We start from the raw sequence: 23,607 nt of genomic DNA on the forward strand, positions 1-23,607 counted from the left end.
TTCAAAAAATTTTTGAAAACCAAGTTTACACCAAAAAAAGGATTTATTGCAAAGATAATTTATACTGTCCTGAGTATGTAAAAATATGCTTAATAATAAAATCTTTAGTCTTCTACCTTTTGGCCAGTTATTCAGAAAGCTACACTTTTATATTCTACTTTACATACTTACAATCTGGGAGAATTACAGTTTTCAGGAAAAAAATAGTATTTGTAAATAACAGAAAGTATCTTTTTAGAATGTAAATAATTTTTCCCTTACATGGTAAGCCTTCTGTCTGCCTGTCTACATATTGGGAAAATTGTCCCAATATTGTTGAGTCCTTGTATACATCTGTTTCCGCCCACCCAGCTGCTCAGTATTGCCAGAACACCATGTACACAGGTTCTGTGCTTGGACCACACATGTCCAGCACTCTGTGGAGTCCGCTGTCAGTGGGATCCCCCTGACCACCCCTATAGACAAAGGCTCCCTCAAAATAGTTCTGTAACTGCAAAGAAAAAAAAATATACAGCATATAATAAAGGATAAAATTAGGTAAAAGTTTAAGTGTGTAAATTTGGCAAAAAATAAATAAATAAAAGGAGGGGAGAGAAAAAGGGAAGGAAGGGAAGAAGAAAAAAAAATTGTAAATGGAAATTAACCCAGATTGATATAACTGCTGTCCTGTTTTACAGATATGAGAAATCAATGACTCAAAGACTAAAATATTTTACTATTTCAACATGAAATTTATCCAGAGCTCTAATAATATGTACATAATTCTGGAATAGGCTTCTTAAGTTATTAACAATTCATACATTTGAAAACAAATATATACAATATGTCAAAATAAACCCTTCAAGACCATATATAAGCAATCCAAGGACATGGGACTTTAGGCACTGTGTAAAAATTTAGGAAATAGGGTATCTTGAAGATTATGTTTTTTCCTCCTTGTTACTCTGAAGTCCTTATACATAAGTAGCTTCCAATGTGGATTTCTTAATTGAGACGAACATCTTGAGAGGCCAAACCCAGCTTCATTTTCTCCAGTACTAAAAATTAAAAACAAATACAAAATAATGTACTTCATGTTGACATGGAAAAATAAGAGTCTATAGTTTTAAAGAGATGTATTAAAATAGAAAGTAAATGGGTTACTTTGCTCAATGCCATCAAGAGAACTGCAATTAACCACAATGTAGAGGATTCCCAAGTTGTGGCTTAAAATCCAATCTACAAGAAAATATTCATGGGGGCCAAGGGGGTTGCTTATGACCGAATTTCAGAATAATCAATAATTTATAGAAAGCAACATCTCACTGAGCATTAGGAAGGCAAAAATTACACTGAATTCCATAGTGATTAGATTACTATTGGGTAGTGCTTGCTTCATGGTGCCACATTTCAGAGGTTGTAAAAACCTGTACCTAATCCCACAAAGTGCAATGACTTCATTTAGAAATGGTCTAGAAATCAAGTCAACAGTAGTCCTAAAAGAAAAACAGAGGCCCACGGATAGTTGCTTTGAGACTACCCCAGATTTTAAGATATCAAGTACAAATTAAAAAAAACAAAAACAAAAACAAAAAACAAACAGGGTTTCTTAGTTTGGGTGAAAATATCTTGAGCCAACCACATATCATGTAACTTTTTTTTTTTAAAAGATTTATTTTATTTATTTGAAAGACAGAGTTACAGAGAGAGGTAGCGACAAGGAGAGGGATCTTCCATACACTGGTTCACTCTTCAGATGGCCACAAAGGCCAGAGCTGAGCCAATCCGAAGCCAGGAGCCAGGAGCTTCCTCCAGGTAGGTCTTCCACGTGGGTGCAGGGCCCCAAGCCCTTGGGCCATCTTCCACTGCTTTCCCAGGCCACAGCAGAGAGCTGGATCAGAAGAGGAGCAGCCGGGACTAGAACCAGCGCCCATGTGGGATGCCGGCACTTCAGGCCAGGGCTTTAACCTGCTGTACCACAGTGTCGGCCCCTCATGTGCCCTTTTCTTAAAAAAATTATGTGCTGGCATACCTTACAGAAATTAAGAATGCTGTTTATGTGTGACTTTACCTCATTATCACTCTCAGAGAACAAAAAAAGGCAAAATAAATAAATAAATAAACCTCACTGCCTAGTTGTCTGTGTTTGTGTGTGCACATTTAAAAGTGAAAATGCTGAGATGATGACTGGTTTTAATCTGATACATTTTAAGCTTGCAATTCTAGAGAGCATATGGCATAATTTAGCTGCACTGCTTGGGGGTATGATGCAGGTACTGCTTCCGGGTATGAAGAACTGTTATTAGAGTTCAATGAAGGTTCCTTTTGAATGCTGCTGGAAGGAGGCGTCACTGTGGCACAGTCAGTTAAGCTTCCATCTACAGCACCATCATCCCTTATGTGTGCCAGTTCAAGTCCTGGCTGTTCTGCTTCCAATCCAGCTTTCCGCTAATGCGTCTAGGAAAGCATCAAAAGATGCCACAAGTACTTGGTCCACTGCAACCATGTGGGAGACATGGAAGAAGTTCCTGGCTCCTGGCTTTGGATTAGCCCAGCCCCGGTGTTCACTGCTATTTTGGGGGTGAACCAATGGATGGAAGATCTCTCTGTCTCTCTCTGTAACTCTGCCTTTCAAATAAATAAGTAAACGAAAGAAAGAGAGAGAGAGAGAGAAAGAAAAGCTGCTGGTGATGATAAAAACCATATTGTATTGTTAAAATGATCACATTAAGTGTTAAAGTGAACATATAGATAGGATTAGGTGTTAAAGAGATCATATAAATAGCATCAAGTGCCTGGTAATAATAATAGAATTAAAGAGGAGGGAATGTCCAACATGGGAAGCAGTCAACACAGCAGACTCATAGAATGACAATTGCTTTAAGTAACACTCTGACTCAGAATCAGCCCTTAAGGCATTCAGATGTGGCTGAAAAGCCCATGAGAGCACTTCAGGCATGGAAGCCAAAACACTGTGGCAAAAAATATCCTACATGAAGGATCTCTGTGAGTGAGATCCCAGTGGAAAGAAAGGGCCATCAAAGAAGGATGTACTTTTCTCTGAAAAGAGGAGAGAACTTCTACTTTACTTACGGCCTTATCCAAATACTGGTCACTAAAGGCTTCCATAGTCTTGGCAGCTCATGGCAAGAGCCTTAGATGACCACTGACATCATAATTAAGAGTGTTAGTTGTTAAATTAACAACAGAAGTCACTGTTCACTTACTTCCCATGTAGGACCTTGGTCCTTAATGAGTTGTACTACGAGAACTAACTGCAAAACTTGTTCTCAAACAATACTTTTTTTTTTTTTTTTTTTACAGGCAGAGTTAGACAGTGAGAGAGTGAGAGACAGAAAGATCTTCCTTCCGTTGGTTCACCCCTTAAATGGTCGCCACGACCGGTGCACTGCACTGATCCGACAAAAGCCAGGTGCTTCCTCCTGGTCTCCCATGCGGGCACAGGGCCCAAGCACCTGGGCCATCCTCCACTGCCCCTCCCGGGCCACAGCAGAGAGCTGGACTGGAAGAGGAGCAACCAGGACAGAATCCGGTGCCCCAACCGGGACTAGAACCCAGGGTACTGGTGCCAAAGGTGGAGGATTAGCCAAGTGAGCCATGGTGCCGGCCCAAACAGTACTTTTTATGTTGTGTGTCTGTGTGGGTGCAAACTGTTGAAATCTTTACTTAGTATAGAGTTGGTCTTCTGTATATAAAGTTAAATTAAAAAAGAATCTTAATGAAGAATGGGAGAGGGAGTAGGAGGTGGGACGGGAGTGGGGGGCAGGAGGGTGGGTATGGGGGAAATAACCACTATATTCCTAAAGCTGTACCTATGAAGTTTGTATTAATTAAATAAAAGCTTTTATTAATAATAAAAAATTGTAAAGAGTCCAGTCTACACTGACATAATAGAAAGTCTAACTATCCTAGAAGGAATTTGGAAACCATTAGAAACTGTTCTTGGGCTGGCACCGCGGCTCACTAGGCTAATCCTCTGCCTTGCGGCACCGGCACATCAGGTTCTAGTCCCAGTTGGGGTGCCGGATTCTGTCCCGGTTGCCCCTCTTCCAGGCCAGCTCTCTGCTGTGGCCAGGGAGTGCAGTGGAGGATGGCCCAGGTGCTTGGGCCCTGCACCCCATGGGAGACCAGGAAAAGCACCTGGCTCCTGCCTTCGGATCAGCGCGGTGCGCCGGCCGCAGCGCGCCAGCCGCAGTGGCCATTGGAGGGTGAACCAACGGCAAAGGAAGACCTTTCTCTCTCTTTCTCTCACTGTCCACTCTGCCTGTCCAAAAAAAAAAAAAAAAAAAAAGGAAAGAAACTGTTATTATGTAGATGTACATTTGTGTGTGTATGAGAAAAATGCTGTTGAACAGATGGTCTCTAAGGTATTTCCTGAATGTTTCAAAACATCTGTCAATAGTTTAGTGATACTACACAGCAGAGACAGTCCCCAAATATTCAGTCCTCTGTATGACTGGAAAATTTTTACATAAAGGTGTGATATAACACAGAGGGACAAGAAAACAAGAGTTAATATAAAACTGACCATAATAAAGCCATTAATGAAGCAAACAGGGACAAACTTTACCAAGGATTATGTTCAAGTATTTGAAAACCCTCCTTAGAGAAGAAAAAAAATCAAATTTAAATGGACAAAATATAAACCCCAAAGCACTTTAGCTGCAAATTATTGGGTTTTCTGCTGACTGCTGCTATTACAGCAATTAATTAATCTCAAAGCCTCCAAACATGTGTCATGTAGCAAGTGCCTGCATAATTTGTTTTTAAACGTCATGAGTTTTAATGGGTAGCTATTTAATGGCAGTAAAAGATAGCACTTGTGGGTTAATGAACAACAAGACCAGTTTTGCACAATGTGTAAAATAAATGTTATCCAATATTTACTATATTTATCTTGGATTATTTCCAGTGATTCCTTTATGTAATGTATCAAATTCTGCTGGCTGAGTAGCTGGCTATTTTTTTTTAACTTTGATAGTCAATTGAAAGATTAAGGAGACAAAATAAAAGATAATTTTTAAAACTTGTGGGTAGATTTTTAAAAAATCATTACTCACAAATCACTCATATCTAATAATTTAAAGCTTAGATGTCTACTGAGAAAAACCCAGTGTTGATTTTTACAACCTATGGTATAAATTTGACTCTGGGCTTTGTTACTGATCAGTTTCAATTTTTTCATATATAAAACATATATGGTGTTAGGCTCACTTCACAGGTGTGAAAATTAAATAAGGTGAAACAGCAAAGCACTTAAATAATTTCATGCACACTTAAATGTTCAATAGGTTGCTGTCAGTTTTACTATTTGTTGTTTCTTTGCCATTATTGTTATTCTTTGAAGGATTTGGTACACAAATTGTATGAATTAAGCTTTACAGGATATACTGGTATTATTATGATAGTTTCTTTTAAACCACTGGTGGGGAAATCTTCTGGCTCATGAGAAAATTACTTACTAAATTGAAACAAAGTTGTTTTAGAGAAGAATTTCTATTTGGCCACTGTATCCAGCATTTTTTTGCTTTGTTCAATGAAATGTTTTACATGGCTATTTTTAATTCTTAATGGTAATGCGATCCATATAATGGAAACTCAGAAATTATGGTCCAATGTTTTCTTTTTAGGTCATCATGTTGCATCTATGAAAATGGAACCTAAAGTTCCAAACAAATATTAGTTATTATATAAAAAGTCACCTCACTAAGGTGGCAAGATAAGGAGAACTAAACAAAATGTTTTAGACAGCCTTTAGGCTTGAAACTGGCAGTTACGGCATTCAAGGCTCTAAGGCTTTAACCTTATGTGAAGTATAAATGAAGTAAAACAAGATTTAAAACTAGAAATTGGGACTGGTGCTGTGGTGTAGCATGTTAAGCTGCCACATATGGCTCCAGCATCCTATATGGACACTGGTTCGAGTACCAGCTACTCCACTTCTGATCTAGCTCCCTGTTAATGTGCCTAGCAAAGCAGCAGAGGATGGCCCAAGTATGTAGGCCCCTGCACCAACGTGGGAGACCCAGAAGAAGCTCCTGGCTCCATATGAGCTCAGCTCTGGACATTGTGACATTACGGGAGTGAACCAACAGATGGATGAACTAACTAATTCTCTCCCCGACCCCCCTTGGTAACTCTGTCTCAAATAAATAGATAAATTTTAAGGAAAAAAAAATTAGAAATCATTCCATGGTTTCTACTCTGACTTGGAAGACAGAACATGAAAGAGGAAAGCAATGGGTTCCACAGGCAAAGAGGAATTCTATTTCACTGGTCAATTTATATAAATAGAAAAGTTTCAAAAAGCACAAACAGAATATAAAGTAAAAATGAATTAACAAAATGACAAAAAAACAGAAAGGTTAATACAGAAAGGTTATAAAAAGAAAACACAAACACAGAAACATCTGAACTTACACATATGGATACTGGTAATGCTTTAAACTCACAACAGTTTTATTCTGCATGCACACACTCGTGTATCTATGTTACAGATAAAGACTAAATGCCACTTAATATTTGTAGCAGGAAATAAGAAGTTCATGACCTAAGGAATTATGGACATTTTTATTATTAAGGCCAACTATATTTCTGTTAGAAGGGAGTATGTTCTGATGAGAAAATTAGAATATTCCTTTCCTACTTATCTGTTTACTTATAATAAGGACCCAAAGTAAACACTATATCTCTAAGCATAAGGGTTTTAAATAAATTAAAAAGTAAAAAAAAAATTGCACATGATAACTTTCCTTTGCAACAATGACTATTAGTTGATACACAGCCCTTAAACCAAACCACTTTTGTGCCAGGCATTGTTGTTCAGTGTGTGAAGCCACTACTTGGGACCCCAGCATCTCACTTAGGAGTGCCTGGATCATGTCCTGCCTCTATTTTCAATCCAGCTTCTTGCTAATGTGCCTGAGAGGTGGTGGATGATGGCCCAAGTAGTTATGTTCCTGCTACCACTATGGGTGACCTGAATGCAGCTCCTGGTTCCTGGCTTCAGTCCGGCCAAGCACCGCTGTTGTGGGCATTTGAAGAGCGAACCAGAGAATAGTCTCTCTCTCCTTCTCTGTCTCTCTATCTCTGTCTGTCTCTTTCTGTCACCCTGCCTTTCAAACAGAGAAATCTTTAAAAGAAAATAGCTAGCTTTGTTATGTAAGACTAACGACCAAATAAAGTTCACAAAAAAAATTATGGTTTAAGGCTAGTTAGATTGGGATCTGTAAGTATACCTACATAGTTATCATTATTCCAAAGGCTTAAAAACAAAATGAAATAAAACTCTGACTCATCACTCATAAAATAACAAATTGCAAATAAATGAGACAAAATGACAAAATGGAAGAGGCAGTACTGTGAAGGTGCTATGAATATGCACATAAACCTAATAGAACCATGCTTATAGATATTCTGAACACAATGTTTACAGTTTACCTAGGGACATAAAAGGAGAAATGGGCCTGAATGACCTTAGTTCCTCAATTCGGATCACCTAATCAGTCATTCACTGACCTACAAGGTAGCCTTCTCAAAGAAGTGAGAGAACAATAGTCACAATTGGATCTGAAAAGGTTAAATTATTATATTTAATATGTATTAAGATTAATGGAAAAGCAGACAGGAAACAGCAAAAGTAGTCAAATAGAGGAAACCGATGGCAGTCTGCGAGAGTACCATTGAAAGGCCTCGTTTTACAGTTGTAAGTGACCCAAACAGTGTGACCTCTTCCTTTCTCCTGCAGACAAGAGTTGAAAGCCCTTTAAAGATCATTTCAGCAGAAAGAAGAGTTCTGATGATGCAATTTCAAAGACAATGACCCAAATAAAAGTGTTTCTTGGTGGAAAATTTATACCACTAATAGGTGGGAGTTGCTAGGCAACAGATATTGCGGTGTTTAATCTCTACCCTTGCTAAGCAATTGCATGATGGAAGAAAATAAGTCTTTTCAGCATTTCAACATAATAGTCATATCTGGAAAGTTTTAGTCTTTTTTAAAATATAGTATCTTTTATGCTAGATTAGCTTTAATTTCAGTTAACATTTAGCAGTCCACCCATATTCTATAAAAATGTGGTTCTACAATCCATAATGATGAATGGGAAAGCACTAAAATTATCATAAATCAATGGTCAACATTATATCATTATAATAAATGGTACATGTGACAAAAAACAGATATTGGTCACCAGAATTTTAGCACACATTACATGAGTTTCAAAGAGAAAATATACTTCTCTAGAGATTAGTTACAAAAGACCTATCCTTCTATAATGTTATAATTTGAAAAGACCTATAGGAAGTTCATACCTAATTTAGTATCCCATGAATCCCATTAAACATCCTTAAACTGTTATTTTGTTAGAATTTCATTTGCACAACAGGATGGGTACTGTTGACAAATTTAAGGAAACCTAAAAAACTTCATGACCATTTAAAAGCACATCTCTTAATTAAAAGAATAGAGGAATCTAGAAAAGAAGAGCTGATAGGTTTGTTATGTAAGATGCAAGTTTTCATGTGGTTCAGTCTTCCCATCAAAACAAAGGAGATTATACTAAAATATATAGTTACAGTAAGAAGATTATGCTAAAACATATAGTTAGGGTAAGGATTATTTGATACTAAATAAATGGAGAAGCACTAAATTAAATATAAAGTTCAAATAAATAATAAGGCTGTTGTCTCAGAGATGGCATCTATCAAAAATGAAAAGCTGTGATATGAATCAAAAAGCTCACCTATATAGATATTCATGCTATATTCAGCCTCAACTTTTATCAGTCTAGAATGATGAAAACAATTCCCAAACTGCTGGAATCATCCAGATATTTGCTCTGAATTCTGGTTTTCATGGTGCTCTACCCTGATTTTTCTACAGTACTTACGTAATAATCCATCTTAATTCAAAAGAGTTTATAACAATAAAAGTCAAAGTAACAATTAACTATCCAGGATTTTTATATCTCATATAATATTTTACTGCAGAACTATAAAATAAAAACCTAGGAATATTGTAGAGTTAATAATGCATGTAATACAATTACTTCAGCTGGGTCATGAGCTGTCAAAATGGCTTCATAGGAACAAAGAAAACACATCGGTTGGCAGGAGAAAAGGGTGGCTTTCCAAGAACTGTGGGACGTTCTGTGGAGGTGAGACAAACACACTGTCCTAGAAAAACTTACCTGGGCAAACTTGTGAATCTGTTCTACAACTGCGGCGAACAGCGCGTGGACACTTTCATCAATCAGACTCTGCATGTAATGCACCGCCTCCTCATCCGACAGGTCTAAACGGAATTTATCCTGAACCTACAAGGCAACAGTCTGTCAGTCTCTTTTAAAGGAAGATAGGGTCACATTTTGAAGAGACAGAATCAAAATGATATAATGACTATTCTTATGCCAAATCAAATGATTTATAACTTATAAAAGGAGTTCTGAATGCCACTTTTTGAGAAAATTTACTGGTTTTATTACATGCTCTTTATTTTGCCCTATTCTTGATGAATATGAGCATTTTTTCTAAGAAAAAAGAAAATAGAAAACTTCATTCTACTAGGTCTCCAAAACATAAAGACGGAAAATCTTGTCTTTCAACTGAAAAGATATATTGTTTCTTTGAATTTCAAATCTAAAACCACACAACAGTGAAAATCAAATTTAAATCTATGTGAATTGTGACATATTCATATTTCTTAATAACCTCCTTAACTATATCCCTAGTAGTCACTGTAAAATGGATGTAGCAAGATGAAATTTTACTAACATTATCCCCCAATTTCAATGCCTAAGTAAGAACAGGAACTATATCCATCACAGGCAAAAATCAACTAGGTTTTCTAAAATGTCTCTTTTCCTATAGTAGTTCCCTATAACCCTGCAGAGCACTACTTCAGTGGGTCAAGTTTCCAGAGACAGTACATTTCTTTTAGTTAATATTTAAAGCTGGGGCCAGCGCTATGGCATAGCAGGTAAAGCTGCCGCCTGCAGTGCCGGCATCCAATATGGGCGCCGGTTCAAGTTCCGGCTGCTCCTCTTCTGGTCCAGCTCTCTGCTATGGCCTGGGAAAGCGGTGGAGGATGGCCCAAGTCCTTGGGCCCCTGCACCCTCGTGGGAGATACAGAAGAAGCTCCTGGCTCCTGGCTTCAGAATGGCACAGCTCTGGCAGTTGCAGCCATCTGGGGAGTGAACCAGGGGATAGAAGACCTCTCTCTCTATGCCTCTCCTTCTTTCTATAACTCTTTCAAGTAAATAATAAATAAACCTTTAAGAAAATAAAATATTTAAAGCTACAGTTGATTTCCAACATTAAGGACTGAAAAACTGTCAATGTGAGTATGCTCAAAAAATAAATAAATAAATAAAAGCCAATGTTACTGAATGACTGCCCTGTGTAAAACACCACATAAAGTGCTCATTATACTTGTAGCATTTCAGAAGGTACAATTTCCAGTCTAGAATCTGGAACCTGAAGCATAGACAATTTGTGAAGGCAATCCAGGTATATTTAAATGGTTGTAAGAGAGACATGCACCCAGACAATCTCACACTATTAAACACAGTCATTGCATTCTACTCTTTCTCTTCTTATATATGACTCATATATACTATTTAAAGGCAGGCTAGGCGGAAATGGAATTTCCAGCTGGATACAATATGGTCCACATTTAGTATTTCCTTTTAACTTCTAGAAGCCCAGGAAAAAGAAGGGACAGACAGTAAAATCTATAGTGCCAGTATAGTGCTCCTGCCTCTTCACTGAAGGCAGGCACCATGAAATCTGAAAGTTCTGCAGTTTCAAGATAGGGAAAGAAAGAGACACATTGATGTAAAAAGGGAAGGGCAATTCAGTAGAGAGACATTTACTAAGGTTACACCTTTCATGATACAGCTCTCTCATTTCTGGATCCCAAATAATGACACATACGTCCCTAGCGTTTAATCTTGTTTTCACTGATATCTACTTAGAGAGATATGTCTTTTTTTTTTTTTTTTTTTTTTTTTTTTGACAGGCAGAGTGGACAGTGAGAGAGAGACAGAGAGAAAGGTCTTCCTTTTCCATTGGTTCACCCCCCAATGGCCGCTGCGGCCGGCGCGCTGCGGCTGGCACACCGCGCTGATACAAAGCCAGAAGCCAAGAGCTTCTCCTGGTCTCCCATGCGGGTGCAGGGCCCAAGCACTTGGGCCAACCTCCACTGCCTTCCCAGGCCACAGCAGAGAGCTGGCCTGGAAGAGGAGCAATCGGGACAGAACCGGCGCCCTGACCGGGACTAGAACCCGGTGTGCCAGCGCTGCAGGCGGAGGATTAGCCTAGTGAGCCACGGCGCCGGCTAGAGAGATATGTCTTAAAATTTTAAATTATTATTAAGAACACAGTAATGTTACAGTTAGGAGAATCAAAACTTTAGCCCAACTCATCAAAGCTTACTTGCACCAATACCTGTATTATAAAAAGAGGTATTTAGCAAGAAGAGACAATAGTATTTTGACAAATACATAAATGTTCTTTTCTATAAGAAAAAGGTTAAGTAGATATTATTTGGCATTATATTTTCTGACTTATGTTAGGCTACCTGTTAGTGTCCCCTATGTTCTCAAGGTTCTAATTATTCACTTCAAGCTACATTCTCTGTGTTGAAACAGATAATTTCTATTGATTTACGATTAAACTCACTGACTCCTTCTAATGCCACTTCCAGTTTTTGGTAAGAATATCCAATTGATATTTCATTTTAGCTACTATTCTTCCAGCTCTATAATTTTTATTTTGCCATTTTTTTCTTTCTAGTTTTTCTTTCTCTGTTGAGATCCCCATCTGTTAAGTCATTACACATTTATTTTCCTGAATGGCTGCTGTAAAGTTCTTTCCTGATAGGTGTGACATTTGGGTCATCTCAGGGTGTTTCTTCTTCTTCTTCTTTTTTTTTTTTTTTTAAGATTTATTTATTTTACTTGAAAGTCAGAGTTACACAGAGGGAGAAGCAGAGGCAGAGAGAGGTCTTCTATCCGCTGGTTCACTTCCCAGATGGCTAAAATGGCCAGCGCTGGGCCGGGCGAAGCCAGGAGCCAACAGCTTCATCCAGGTCTCCCACATGGGTGGCAAGGGCCCAAACACTTAGGCCATCTTCCACTGCTTTTCCCAGGCTATTAGCAGGGAGCTTCATGGGAAGTGGGTGCAGCTAGGACACAAACCAGCACCTATAAAGATGTCAAGGTCACAGGCAGCAGTTTTACCTGCTACGCTATGACACATGGCCCATCAGGATGTTTCTATTGACTGCTTTTGTTAAACTGACTTGTGTCACATCTATCGGATTCTTCACATGTCTAATGTTTTTTTTTTATTAGATACTAGGCATTCTGAATGAAACATCATGGATTCAAAATTCTGTTGTGCTCCTCTGAAGTTTATAATAGGCAGTTACCTTGGCAGCAATCAAATCCAAAATATGTATTCTCCAATGGACAATAGTTGAAAACTCTGCTCAGTTCTAAGAAGCTTCTGGCTGCTGCTTCACCCTCTAATGTGACAGGGGTTCTGCTAAGTTTCACAGTTAGGATTTGGGAAAATTTTTTATGTACTTAGAGAGAGATGTATCCCAGTTCCTCTGAATATCATCTTACTTTAATTTTCTAACGATCATACCAACTCTAAATGCTGTACTCTTACACCTTATCAGTGTGCTCACACCGGAACAGTCTATAAAGTACCTTCAAGCAAAAGGTTGCAAACATGCAAATTTTATTCTTTACTGTTCACCTTTAAAATCCTTTGTGTTTATGCCTGGGTTTGGTTACGCCCCTGTGCTTCATAGTAGTTTACTTTTTTACCATGTTGTAACATTGTTATCTGAATCAGTGAATCTGTCTTTGAAAAAGGGTAGTCTACTATTTAGTATAATAAATAAGATCAAGGGACACAATGTAATATTCACTGTGTTGTTTCTCTATCTTATAAATGTAATTACCACCCTTATTATAATGATCCACTTGCAATATTGTACTATATTGGATCACTTTGAACCACCAATCATTCACAGGAAGTAAAACACTTTCTCTGAAAGACAGTCATTCAGCCAGTAATAAAATTTTAGCAGTGGGTAATTATAGGTGGAGTCGTCCAATTAACCACTGCCATGACCAGCTGCTCAAATGATCTAAAAGAACAAGCGAGCCAAAACATGTATTCCTTCATTTTAGTTTTATTCTTCAGAGATGCTCATCTAAGTTTACAACCATTCTTTGTGTTGGTTCCTCTGTACCTTCTCTTACTTTGATTAAACATCTCTGATGTCTAATGTGTCCCTCATGTACCACAGTTCCAAACCATCAAATATCCTGGTGGCACCTTCCCTAGGCAATCTTCCATCTTTCCATCAGCATTTAGATGTCCTGACTTCATGATGTGTCTGTACTCATCTTAAAGTATAAAACAGTGGTATAAAAACAGTATAGATTATGGTGTGACTAGAATCTCCATTCATTTAGACACTGTATTTCAAGTAGTAGATTATAGATTTTGTAGTTTTTTATACTGGCTCCGTTAGTTCATTTACATTAAGCTTCAAATCAACTAGAAGTTGAGCAGCAACCAATTAAACCATCACTTGATGTATGTGTCCAATATGAAAAATTTCTAAAACAAGTAAAAACTTTGAAAGGCATTAAGTATAGAACCCCACATTTAAGCAGTGAAAACTGAATTAGGCAAAATAAGAAACACTTTCAATTTTTATGTTCTTAACAGTCTATTTTCTTTTCAACATAGAATGATCTACTTGAGATACACGTTATTTTATTTTGCTTTCTAATTCCAAGATGCATCACTGGTAAAATTTATGATTACTACGCTGTCCTTTTAAAATCTTCATTCACCAACCAGATGTAAAATCTATTTTATTCACATTGAAATTTTTTTTAATTCTTTTTTTTTTTTTTTTTTTTGACAGGCAGAGTTAGACAGTGAGAGAGAGAGAGACAGAGAGAAAGGTCTTCCTTCCGTTGGTTCACCCCCCAAATGGCCACTATGGCTGGCGTGCTGCACCTATCCGAAGCCAGCAGCCAGGTGCTTCCTCCTGGTCTCCCATGCGGGTGCAGGGCCCAAGTACTTGGCCCATCTTCCACTGCCTTCCCGGGCCACAGCAGAGAGCTGGACTGGAAGAGGAGCAACCGGGACAGAACCGGCACCCCAATCGGGACTAGAACCCGGAGTGCCGGCGCTGCAGGCGGAGGATTAGCCTAGTGAGCCGCAGCGCCGGCCTTCACATTGAAATTTGACATGCAGTAAGAAATGACCTCTTATATTTAAAGAGTTATCTTTTTAAAGCTACCACAAACTGCTCAGTGCGTTCTTTCACTTCTGAAATCCTTCCCTAGTGCCAGCTTTAGCTACAGACAAAAGATAGTCTAACAATTCCAACTTAATATTATCAGATGTCTTATCTTTAAAAGCATAAAATAATGGAATATGAAAAACACTTTAGCACCATAAATACACTGTTTCACTTTGAAGATTGAAGACTATTAAAGATGGCCTCAGTAAGCATCCTCTTTACCAATAATAACCAAGACTGAATTTTACACAAAAGTGTAAGTTTCCATAAGTTTTGAACTGGGCTAAGGGAGAGGTTTAATCTGGCAAAAATTGTATTTTATTATCCCATATTAACCAATATTTTAATTTACTTATCAAAAGGCAGTCAGTATAGCTTTTCTGGTTCAACACTAATGGGCAACATAGTCCCTTAAATTGTGGTAGGGAAGAAATTATTTACTCCCTTAGAACATCAGACTTACTGTCAACTAAATTACCTACCTGTTCTTGCTGCAATTTTCTGCCCATAAATCAAATCATGATGTAGTGATTAATGAGACACATTAGAAAAATTTTAAGACAAAGAATAAATATTTCTCACAAGATATAATAGGACAAACCTACATCCTCAAAAACAAACCATTATTCAAGTGAACTGATTCTAAAGTAGTAGTAACTACTGATTAACTCACTATTCAAGTAGTCACCAGCAAACAACAGCAAGTCACTAAGTACCCACAACCCATTTCCAGATATGATTTTTATACTTAAATGGATTTAAAGTTTATTTCATTGCAAGCATATTTTGAAGTCCATGCAGTTTTTTCATAATACACATTTTCCAAGAACTTTCTGAAGACCTCTTCACATAATTTTCTAATCTGTCCCTGAAGACTTAACAGGGTGATCTAAAACAAAATCATCCTTTAAAAATAAGAACTCTGGCTATTAAATATACTCTTCTGATTAACCTTGGGTGACAGATTTTAAGATGTCATATTTCTGATAATATAGATAATTTAATATGCCAGCTAGTTATTTTAGGAGCCATAATTAGGATTTACATAAACAGAAGAATTGTAAGACTTATTTGATCTGTTACTGTACTCCATGGTTGGACCAAACTTGGAGAGGTAACAGCTAAGCAGGGATCTTTTGCCTTCAGTTACTTTGTATACCCTCAGGACTACCATGCAGCCTATGAGGCTTTCTTTTATTTCTAAGGAACAATTTATTAAATGTGAATTTCGACAGAATTCATAGATTAGCATGAAGATCTTGAACGGCATTGGAATTACACAATTTTTCAATTGTTAAGTTATATGTGTATGCATACACACACCATGCCCTTATAGTCCAATTAGCACAGTTTTATCAATAATAGCATTTCAATGCACACATTACTTTCAATCACATACTTGGGCACATACAGCTATTTTGAAACAAAACCCAACAATACATTTCTATACTAAACTATACTCTTTCATAAAGAAGCAAGGTATTTCATTTATACATAATCTTTATGCCTTGTCTTTGAAAACTCAAAACTAATGCATATAAAAGACTAACATCCGTGAAGACAAAAACGTTTTTGTTTAAAATAATGCACTGTTTAGCATCTCAGATATGATAACTTACATTCAAATAACAAAAGCAGATGTTCTCCATTAATATCTCAAAATATTAGAACTAGAAAAAATATTTTTCCTTGTATTAATTTCTTAATAAGTTAATAACAAAAGTTTTTATAGCAAAGAAATAAATCTGATTCAACAGTATAAAAGAATGCATTAATCTAAATATTATTTTCTTGATGAGTTCATTTGATTACTTGAACTTCATTAGAATAATTCCCTTACCTGAACAGAAACCAGAATTTAAAGAGTAATTAAAAAGAAAAGTGAAGAAACTGAACCAGTGTTCAACAACTGCTAGAGGACAATCAATCTCAAAAATTACCATCTGCAATAACTTTCCTACTATTTAAAAAACGATCTGCATTCAAAATTACATAAAGTGTGGATGTTACAGCTAGAGTACTTATTAATCTTTTAGGAACCCAAGGTAATTTAATTTTTGAAATAGAACTTCAACTAATTTGTAGCTCCTTGTATTATATATATATACATATATATATATAACATAACATATATGTAATATATGTATGTGTATGTGTGCACGTGTGAGTGTGTTTTTATATAAGTAAAACAGTGGAGTCACCACTGTGGCATAGCAGGTTAGGTAACCATCTCAGACACCAGCATCCCATATGGGAACCGGTTTGAGTCCCAACTGCTCCACATCCAATCCAGTTCTCTGCTAATGCACCTGGGAAAACAGCAGAAGATGGCCCAGATCCCTGGGCCCTTTTACCAAGTGGGAGACCCAGACGAAGCTCCTGGGTCCTGGCTTTGACTTGGCTCAGCCCTGGCTATGGCAGCCATTTGGGGAGTGAAGCAGCAGTTGGAAGATCTCTCTTTGTCTCTCTATAACTCTTCCAAAATAAATACATAAATCTTTTAAGTTTAGTAAAAAATCAATTTAGAAAAAGAACATGCCTGTTTAATTCAACACAAAAAAATCATTATTTTGGAAAATGTATTAAGAAACTTTTTAAAATATTTACAAGTGCAAGTTAAAGTACTTCTTTTTTTAAATTATTGAACTTGAGAAAAACATGAATGAAAAGCACTAATAAGCAGATACGTTTATCCATTCATTAAATACTTTATCTTCACTGCATTTTTCTTCTAAATAGATCCATGTGTATCAAAAGTTAAAGACTTAAAACTCTTTGAAGTTGGGCAATTTTCTTCTTTCAATACACTCATTGCAAGTATTGTTAATGATCTACTAGAGAATAAGGTATGTATTTCTTTTTTATCTCAAATGTTCCTTCATCATTACTGCATTTCATAGATGTTGATTAACAAATCCTATTTCTACACCACAGGTTTACAAATATCTCCTTTGACTTTTTTAAAGGCAACCCAACACTTCATTTCCTCTTCTTTCCCCTTCTATGACACCAATCACTATCTAGTAATCTATATTCAGTCACTTTATTTTGTTTCTATTCCCCTTAGTAGAAGGCAAATTCCACATGGGCAGGAATTTTGTTCTGTGTATAATACATACATTGTGCCAGTGCTTAACACATAGTAAATAGTTCAAAATTTATTGAGTGAAATGAACGATGAATAAAAAATTTTATGGAAATCTATACTCAAATTTTGGAAGAATGATTATTAGGACAAAGGAATGTAGCTGACTATAATTCAAATCATAGCACTAATAGCATTTTCATTCATTAGTTAACAGCATTTTCATTGATTAAAGAGTATCTAAAGCAAATGAGAAAATGTTACTATTTGTTAAATATATGTGATACAGGTTTGTTACAGGATCAGCATTTTTAAACAATTTAAAATATCTTTGGATGTGCTACCCATAGATTCAGAGAGCTGACAATACTATCAAAACTCTTTCATTTTATTTTTTAGGCTACAGAGATGTTCGCCCTTATGATTAGCTTTAAAAGATTAAAACAATTTTTGAGCAAGCTTTTTACAGAACCAAGCAATTAGTGGCACATTAATCTACTACCAGGCACTCAATGTTTTTGAGGAAAGAAACACTTGACCTGGCAGTTAAGTTGTTGGTAAAAATGCCAAAGTTCCACATCAGAGTGCTTATGTTCAATACCCATCTCAACCTCTTGATTCCAGCTTCCCATCAGTGTAGACCCCACAAGGTAGCAGTGATGGCTCAAGTAATTGGGATACCTTAATTGAGCTCTGGTTCCTGGCTTTGTCCCACAGCCCTGATCATTGCAGGCACTTGGGGAATAAACCAGCAGATGGAGGCTGCTGATTTTTTTTTTCTTCCTTCTCTTTCTCTCTCCCTCTTTTCTTCTCTCTTTCTCTCCCTCTCCCTACCTCTACCCCTACCTCCCTACCTACCTCTCTCCCTACCTCTCTCTCTACCTCCCCAGCTCCCCCTTTTCCTCTCAAAAAATAGATTAACAAAAGAACTCCAATTTATGTAGTATAACTTTTATGTAACAGTAATCTGAAGAAAATAATCAAAGAAATGCAAAGCAGGAGAAACATAGCAAGACTTGTTTTGTTAAGATTCTTTTTGGTACCTCTGTGCAACACTCCTTTTTTCTGCATATAGGGTAGCACCCCTCTGGAATGAGGGTATTGAATATTTTGGAGGAAGGTCCAAGAATTCTTCTATGGAGTACTTCAAGGAAGAATGGTGGGAAAGGGTCACAGAGAGACTTTCCTGTGCCTGCTCTTTTCTCAAATGCCAACAAACCATATATTAGGGTAGTATATCCCAAAAAATGTGATTAACAAAAATACCATGTATTCCATATATAAGTAACCCAATTCCAAAAACATAAGAAGAAATTGATATATATTAAAATAAATAATGGAGACAAGATAATATTACATTGTTAGGATCAACTAATTTGAGTAATATTTACTTCTGTAACGATCTCACAGCCCCAACTGAGCTATTCTCTTCTAGCTAGCTTTGATTCATGAAGCCAAAACAAAAATTTTCCAAGGAACAACATTATTAAATAATGTCAATAATGTTATTTCATCAAATCATTAAAAATCTCCTTCTTAAAAATACCAAGCAATATAAAACAAAAATGTTAGCCAATTCCAGCATAACTTTCCAATATTGCTATGACTTTAATGTTAATTATGTTATCCACATTCTTGATAAAACATCAAAAGCAAAGAAATCTGTTATGATAAACTTATGGTAAGAGGCTATTTTAAAAGAGTCATTTAATTGAAATTAGAATAAATGCTTTGTGAGCATGAGTCTAAAAGAAAAGATGAGGTAGGCATTTGGTCTAGTGGTTAGGATGCCACTTGGGATGCCTGTGTTGCTTAATGGAATGCCTGGGTCTGAGTCCTGGCTTCAATTACTGACTCCTGCTTCCTGCTAATGTGAACCCTGGGAGGCAGCAGTGATGGCTCAAGTAATTGGTTTCCCGCCATCCAAATGGGAGACCTGGATTGAGTTCTTAGTTCCTGGCTTCTGTCCTTGCTCTTGTTTGGGGCCACTGTGGATATTTAGGGGGTTAACCTGTGATAGGAGTGGTCTCTGTCTCTCAGTCTCTTTCTCTATCAAATATTTTTTAATTAAAAATAAGAAAAATGAGTAGCGGACATTGTTCTCAAAAAGAACAAGTTTACAAGTTAAAAAGCTATATAATCTTTCCATCAAGTTCAATACTCAATCATAATTATTTTTAAAATAAGATTTTACTACCTTTTGATAAAGTACTTTACAAATTACCTCACCACGACCTTGTCCTAAATGATTAAAAGAAGCAGAAAATTCATTCAGCTATATATCTTCATTTGCACTGCCTTGTCCTCCCATCTCGAGCTAGAACTCAAGGCAAGATAGCTCTGAGTGACATCCTTAGCATGCTTTTCCTTGGAGTATTAGGAATCAAGTATCCAATGAAGAATATTATGGAAAGACCTACATTTTTCAGGAAAAAGAAGAAGGGTTGTAGTAGAGTAAGCTGTCTCTCCAGATATGGTGACGTGTCCTATTCATATGACAGAGTCATGAACAGGAAAGGGGACAGAACTGGTTGCAGAGGACTGGGAAGGTAGTTGTATCCTAGAATTTCGAAAAAATTGTATGAAAGGTTTCTTCCCTAATTCATATTACTTAAGAGGGGAGGGGGTGGGATAAGGAGTAGTGAGTTGTTGAAATCTTAACATATCCTGGATATGAAAAATATACTGTAGTATTTAAGAATGTATAAGAATTTACCTTTTTAACAGTTTTATCTGGTTCAAGAGCAATATCTGGAATGTTTGCGTCAACCATCAGAGAAAACAAATTCAAAATCAAATTTGAATACCTAAAAGAGAGCAGGAAAAAGAAAAATGCAACAAGTTAGAACTTTGCATTTATTTCTCAAATCCAGAACATTTCCAGAAGTAATGACACTTGGATTCTTTTTTTTTTTTTTTTTTTTTTTTTGACAGGCAGAGTGGACAGTGAGAGAGAGAGAGAGAGAGAGAAAGGTCTTCCTTTGCCGTTGGTTCACCCTCCAATGGCTGCCGCGGCCGGCACGCTGCGGCTGGCGCACCACGCTGATCCAATGGCAGGAGCCAGGTGCTTATTCTGGTCTCCCATGGGGTGCAGGGCCCAAGCACTTGGGCCATCCTCCACTGCATTCCCTGGCCACAGCAGAGAGCTGGCCTGGAAGGGGGGCAACCAGGACAGAATCCGGCGCCCCGACCGGGACTAGAACCCGGTGTGCCGGCGCCGCAAGGCGGAGGATTAGCCTAGTGAGCCGCGGCGCCGGCCAACACTTGGATTCTTATAATTACTCTTATCCAATGGAAAATAATGTGAGGCTATTCCTCAGCAGGCCCAATAAAAAAGCAAGTCTTGAAAAAGTCTTATTCTCGGGCCTCCATTTAACATCATTTCTAGCTCCCCTACTGTGGAAAAAACTTTTAGAGTAACCATCTAATGATGGCATGATAGTAAGTACACCCTTTTCAGAAGAGATTCAAAAGGAATCCACTTTATATCTACTAGCATTTTATAACAATGACAGTTTGTCTTTGGATAATGATAAGAATCTGCTACCTAAGACCACCTAAGTGTGTCATGACTAAATGAATGAAATGGAGATGATATCCCACTAATGACTCATGAGTATCATAGAGGGATACTACTTATAATTCCAGGAACTATAGTAACTGACCTGGATATAAGTAACCCTGAATGACAGAAAAAGTAGCTAGTACTCAACTGCATTAAAAATGAGTAAGACACCTAAATAATGCTAAATAATGCTAATAATAATGCTAAATAATCAGGAACTAAAATCTATTTTCACCAACCCTCAGTCATTCCCTTCCCCCAAAAAGCAGAAAGAATGTTTCTATTCAAATGGTCACTAACACATAGAGCATATGGGGAAACATAATAAAAAGGAGCAAATAAATCTATACTGGGCACTTTCTACCTCCAGAATACCCTTCCCTTGGGCAATCACATTCTGGGTAGTCCATTTTTATTCTTGTTGAGAGAAAAAGACATTCAGTTTTGACTTCAGGTATGGATGTGTTTAAAGAAAGCTTCAGCTTTTAGAAACGAAGATTTATAGCTGGTCTCAGAAAAACTGTCAATACAAGTGCCTACATTCCTTTATGCATGGAGGTCAGGATTCAAGTAATACAGAATTCCTGTCATCTACTTGTCTATAATAAAATTGCACAAGTTACTAAAAAAAAAACTATTAAAAACTTGAAGTATAGTAATGGCACTTGTATACAAAAAGGTCTCTCTATGAGTTTCAAATTACATATTTTTATCATTTTTATTGCTGATGAAAATCAAGAGAGGTTATAATAAAAACTTCTACCTTGGGGCCGGTGCTAGGGTATAATGGGTAAAGCCGCTGCCTGCAGTGCCGGCATCCCATACAGGCACCGGTTCAAGTCCCAGATACTCCACTTCTGATCCAGCTCTCTGCTATGGCCTGGCAAAGCAGTAGAAGATGGCCCAAGTCCTTGGGCTCCTGTACCCATGTGGGAGACCCGGAAGAAGCTCCTGGCTTTGGATCCGCACAGCTCCAGCCATTGTGGCCAACTGGGGAGTGAACCAGCGGATGGAAGACCTCTTTCTCTCTCTATGTAACTCTGACTTTCAAATAAATAAATAAATCTTAAAAAAAAAAAAAAAAAAACTTCTACTTTGTAATCAAATTGGCCCTAAAACACTTAATACTTTTAAAAAAGGTATAACAGCTAAATAGCTTTAGTGGATCTTTAGGTTCCTGATTTCCTTGAAAAATTAATAAAAATATATGACAGATGCTATTCTATTTCTATTTATATGGTAATTTTATTCATTCCACCATCAAATATTTCCCAAGTACTATACTTGCTACATACAGTATTCTATACAGTAGGGATATAGTAGTGAGCTGAACTAAGAAGGTTCGTATTGCACTCATGAAATTTACATTCTGGAGCATGGTGGGGACTCGCACAATAAACTGAAAAGCAAGATTAACTTTATTTAGGTTGCCTGACAAAAAGATTTTAAAAAGAAAGAGAAAACACACACACACACACACACACACACACACAAACCAGGGATACTGGCCAGAGACTTGATGGGGTGGAGAGAGAAGAAATCCTCTTAGGGAGGTACAATTTTATTTTTAATGAACTGAAAATTAATTGCATTTAAAGAGTGGAGTAACACATTCTGAAATGCATTCTTTATTTTTAAATTTCATTTATTTATTTAGAAAGGCAGAGCAACAGACAAAAAGGAGGAGGCAGATAGAGCTTTTCCATTGGTTCACTTCCCAAATGTCCACAATAGTCAGAACTGAGCCAGAGTGAAGGCAGAAGCCAGGAGCTCCATCCAAGTCTCCTACAAGGGTGGCAGCAGACTAAATCTTCCACTGCCTTCCCAGATACATTAGCAGAAAACTGGATTAGAAGCAGGGCATCTAGGACTCAAAATGGTACTCTGATATGGGATGCCAGTAACAGTTAATGGCTTAATTTGATGTGCTATAATGCTGGCCCCCTGATACACATTTGTAAAAGCTTTCACTGGTCATCTTGTAGATGTAGGGAACCCACATCACAGAGTTCCATGTGGAAAAGTAACAACATGGAAGCAATCCAGCTATGTTTTGGTGAGTGGACAGACTAGCCAATACTTAGTAATAGTATCAATGAAGACAGGGAGAAAGAGGAACTGAATGTCACCATGACCATAAGTAACAGGACTCTAATTTCTTCACCAAAATTTAAAAAATAAAATAAAAAAAAGCTTGACTCAAGTAGGAACCGGATTTTAGGTGGAGAACTGAGAATTCCATTTAGACATACTAAGTTTGACATGATCACTAGATTTTGAGCAGAGATGCTAAGTAGGCAGTTAGATATATTTCAGAGGAGGTATCAGAACTGGTATTTGAAGCCATCAGTATTTGGGTTACATTTAAAGTTACAGGACTGAATAAAAACAGATAAGAGGGCTTGGGGGAAACAATCCATAACTAAAACTCTTTATAAGGATAATGAGATTTCTGGATAGTTTATCAGAGGTTAGAAAGATGGAAGAAAACAGTAAAAAAAAAAAAAAGCATGAATGACTAGTGAGGCAAAAAGAAAACAGGGCAGTGGGTTTCACCAAGTTGAAAGAAAAGATTTTCAGGAATAAAGGACTGGTCAACTGTGTTATAATCTGCCA

The 23,607-nt window shown here is 37.2% G+C and overlaps 1 protein-coding gene across 2 annotated transcripts in view; it reads right to left on the reverse strand.

Moving 5' to 3' along the window:
- Positions 1 to 710: 710 nt before the first annotated feature.
- Positions 711 to 23,607, reverse strand: part of PIK3C3 (phosphatidylinositol 3-kinase catalytic subunit type 3) — a 151,844-nt gene continuing 128,947 nt past the window's right edge. Inside the window, exons 23-25 of one of the 2 annotated variants that reach the window (XM_008261249.5) lie at positions 20,143 to 20,233; positions 9,192 to 9,317; positions 711 to 1,037 (exon numbers count right to left, since the gene is read on the reverse strand). In XM_008261249.5, coding sequence (XP_008259471.1) covers positions 1,023 to 1,037; positions 9,192 to 9,317; positions 20,143 to 20,233 — 232 coding nt within the window. In that variant the 3' untranslated portion in view covers positions 711 to 1,022. Of the gene's footprint in view, positions 1,038 to 9,191; positions 9,318 to 20,142; positions 20,234 to 23,607 lie in introns of those variants that run through there. The other variant, XR_016214052.1, reaches the window with a different exon arrangement.

This window comes from Oryctolagus cuniculus, chromosome 10 (genome assembly GCF_051225735.1).
Source record: "Oryctolagus cuniculus isolate XC-2025 breed Fujian yellow rabbit chromosome 10, ASM5122573v1, whole genome shotgun sequence".
NCBI classification, from domain to species: domain Eukaryota; kingdom Metazoa; phylum Chordata; class Mammalia; order Lagomorpha; family Leporidae; genus Oryctolagus; species Oryctolagus cuniculus.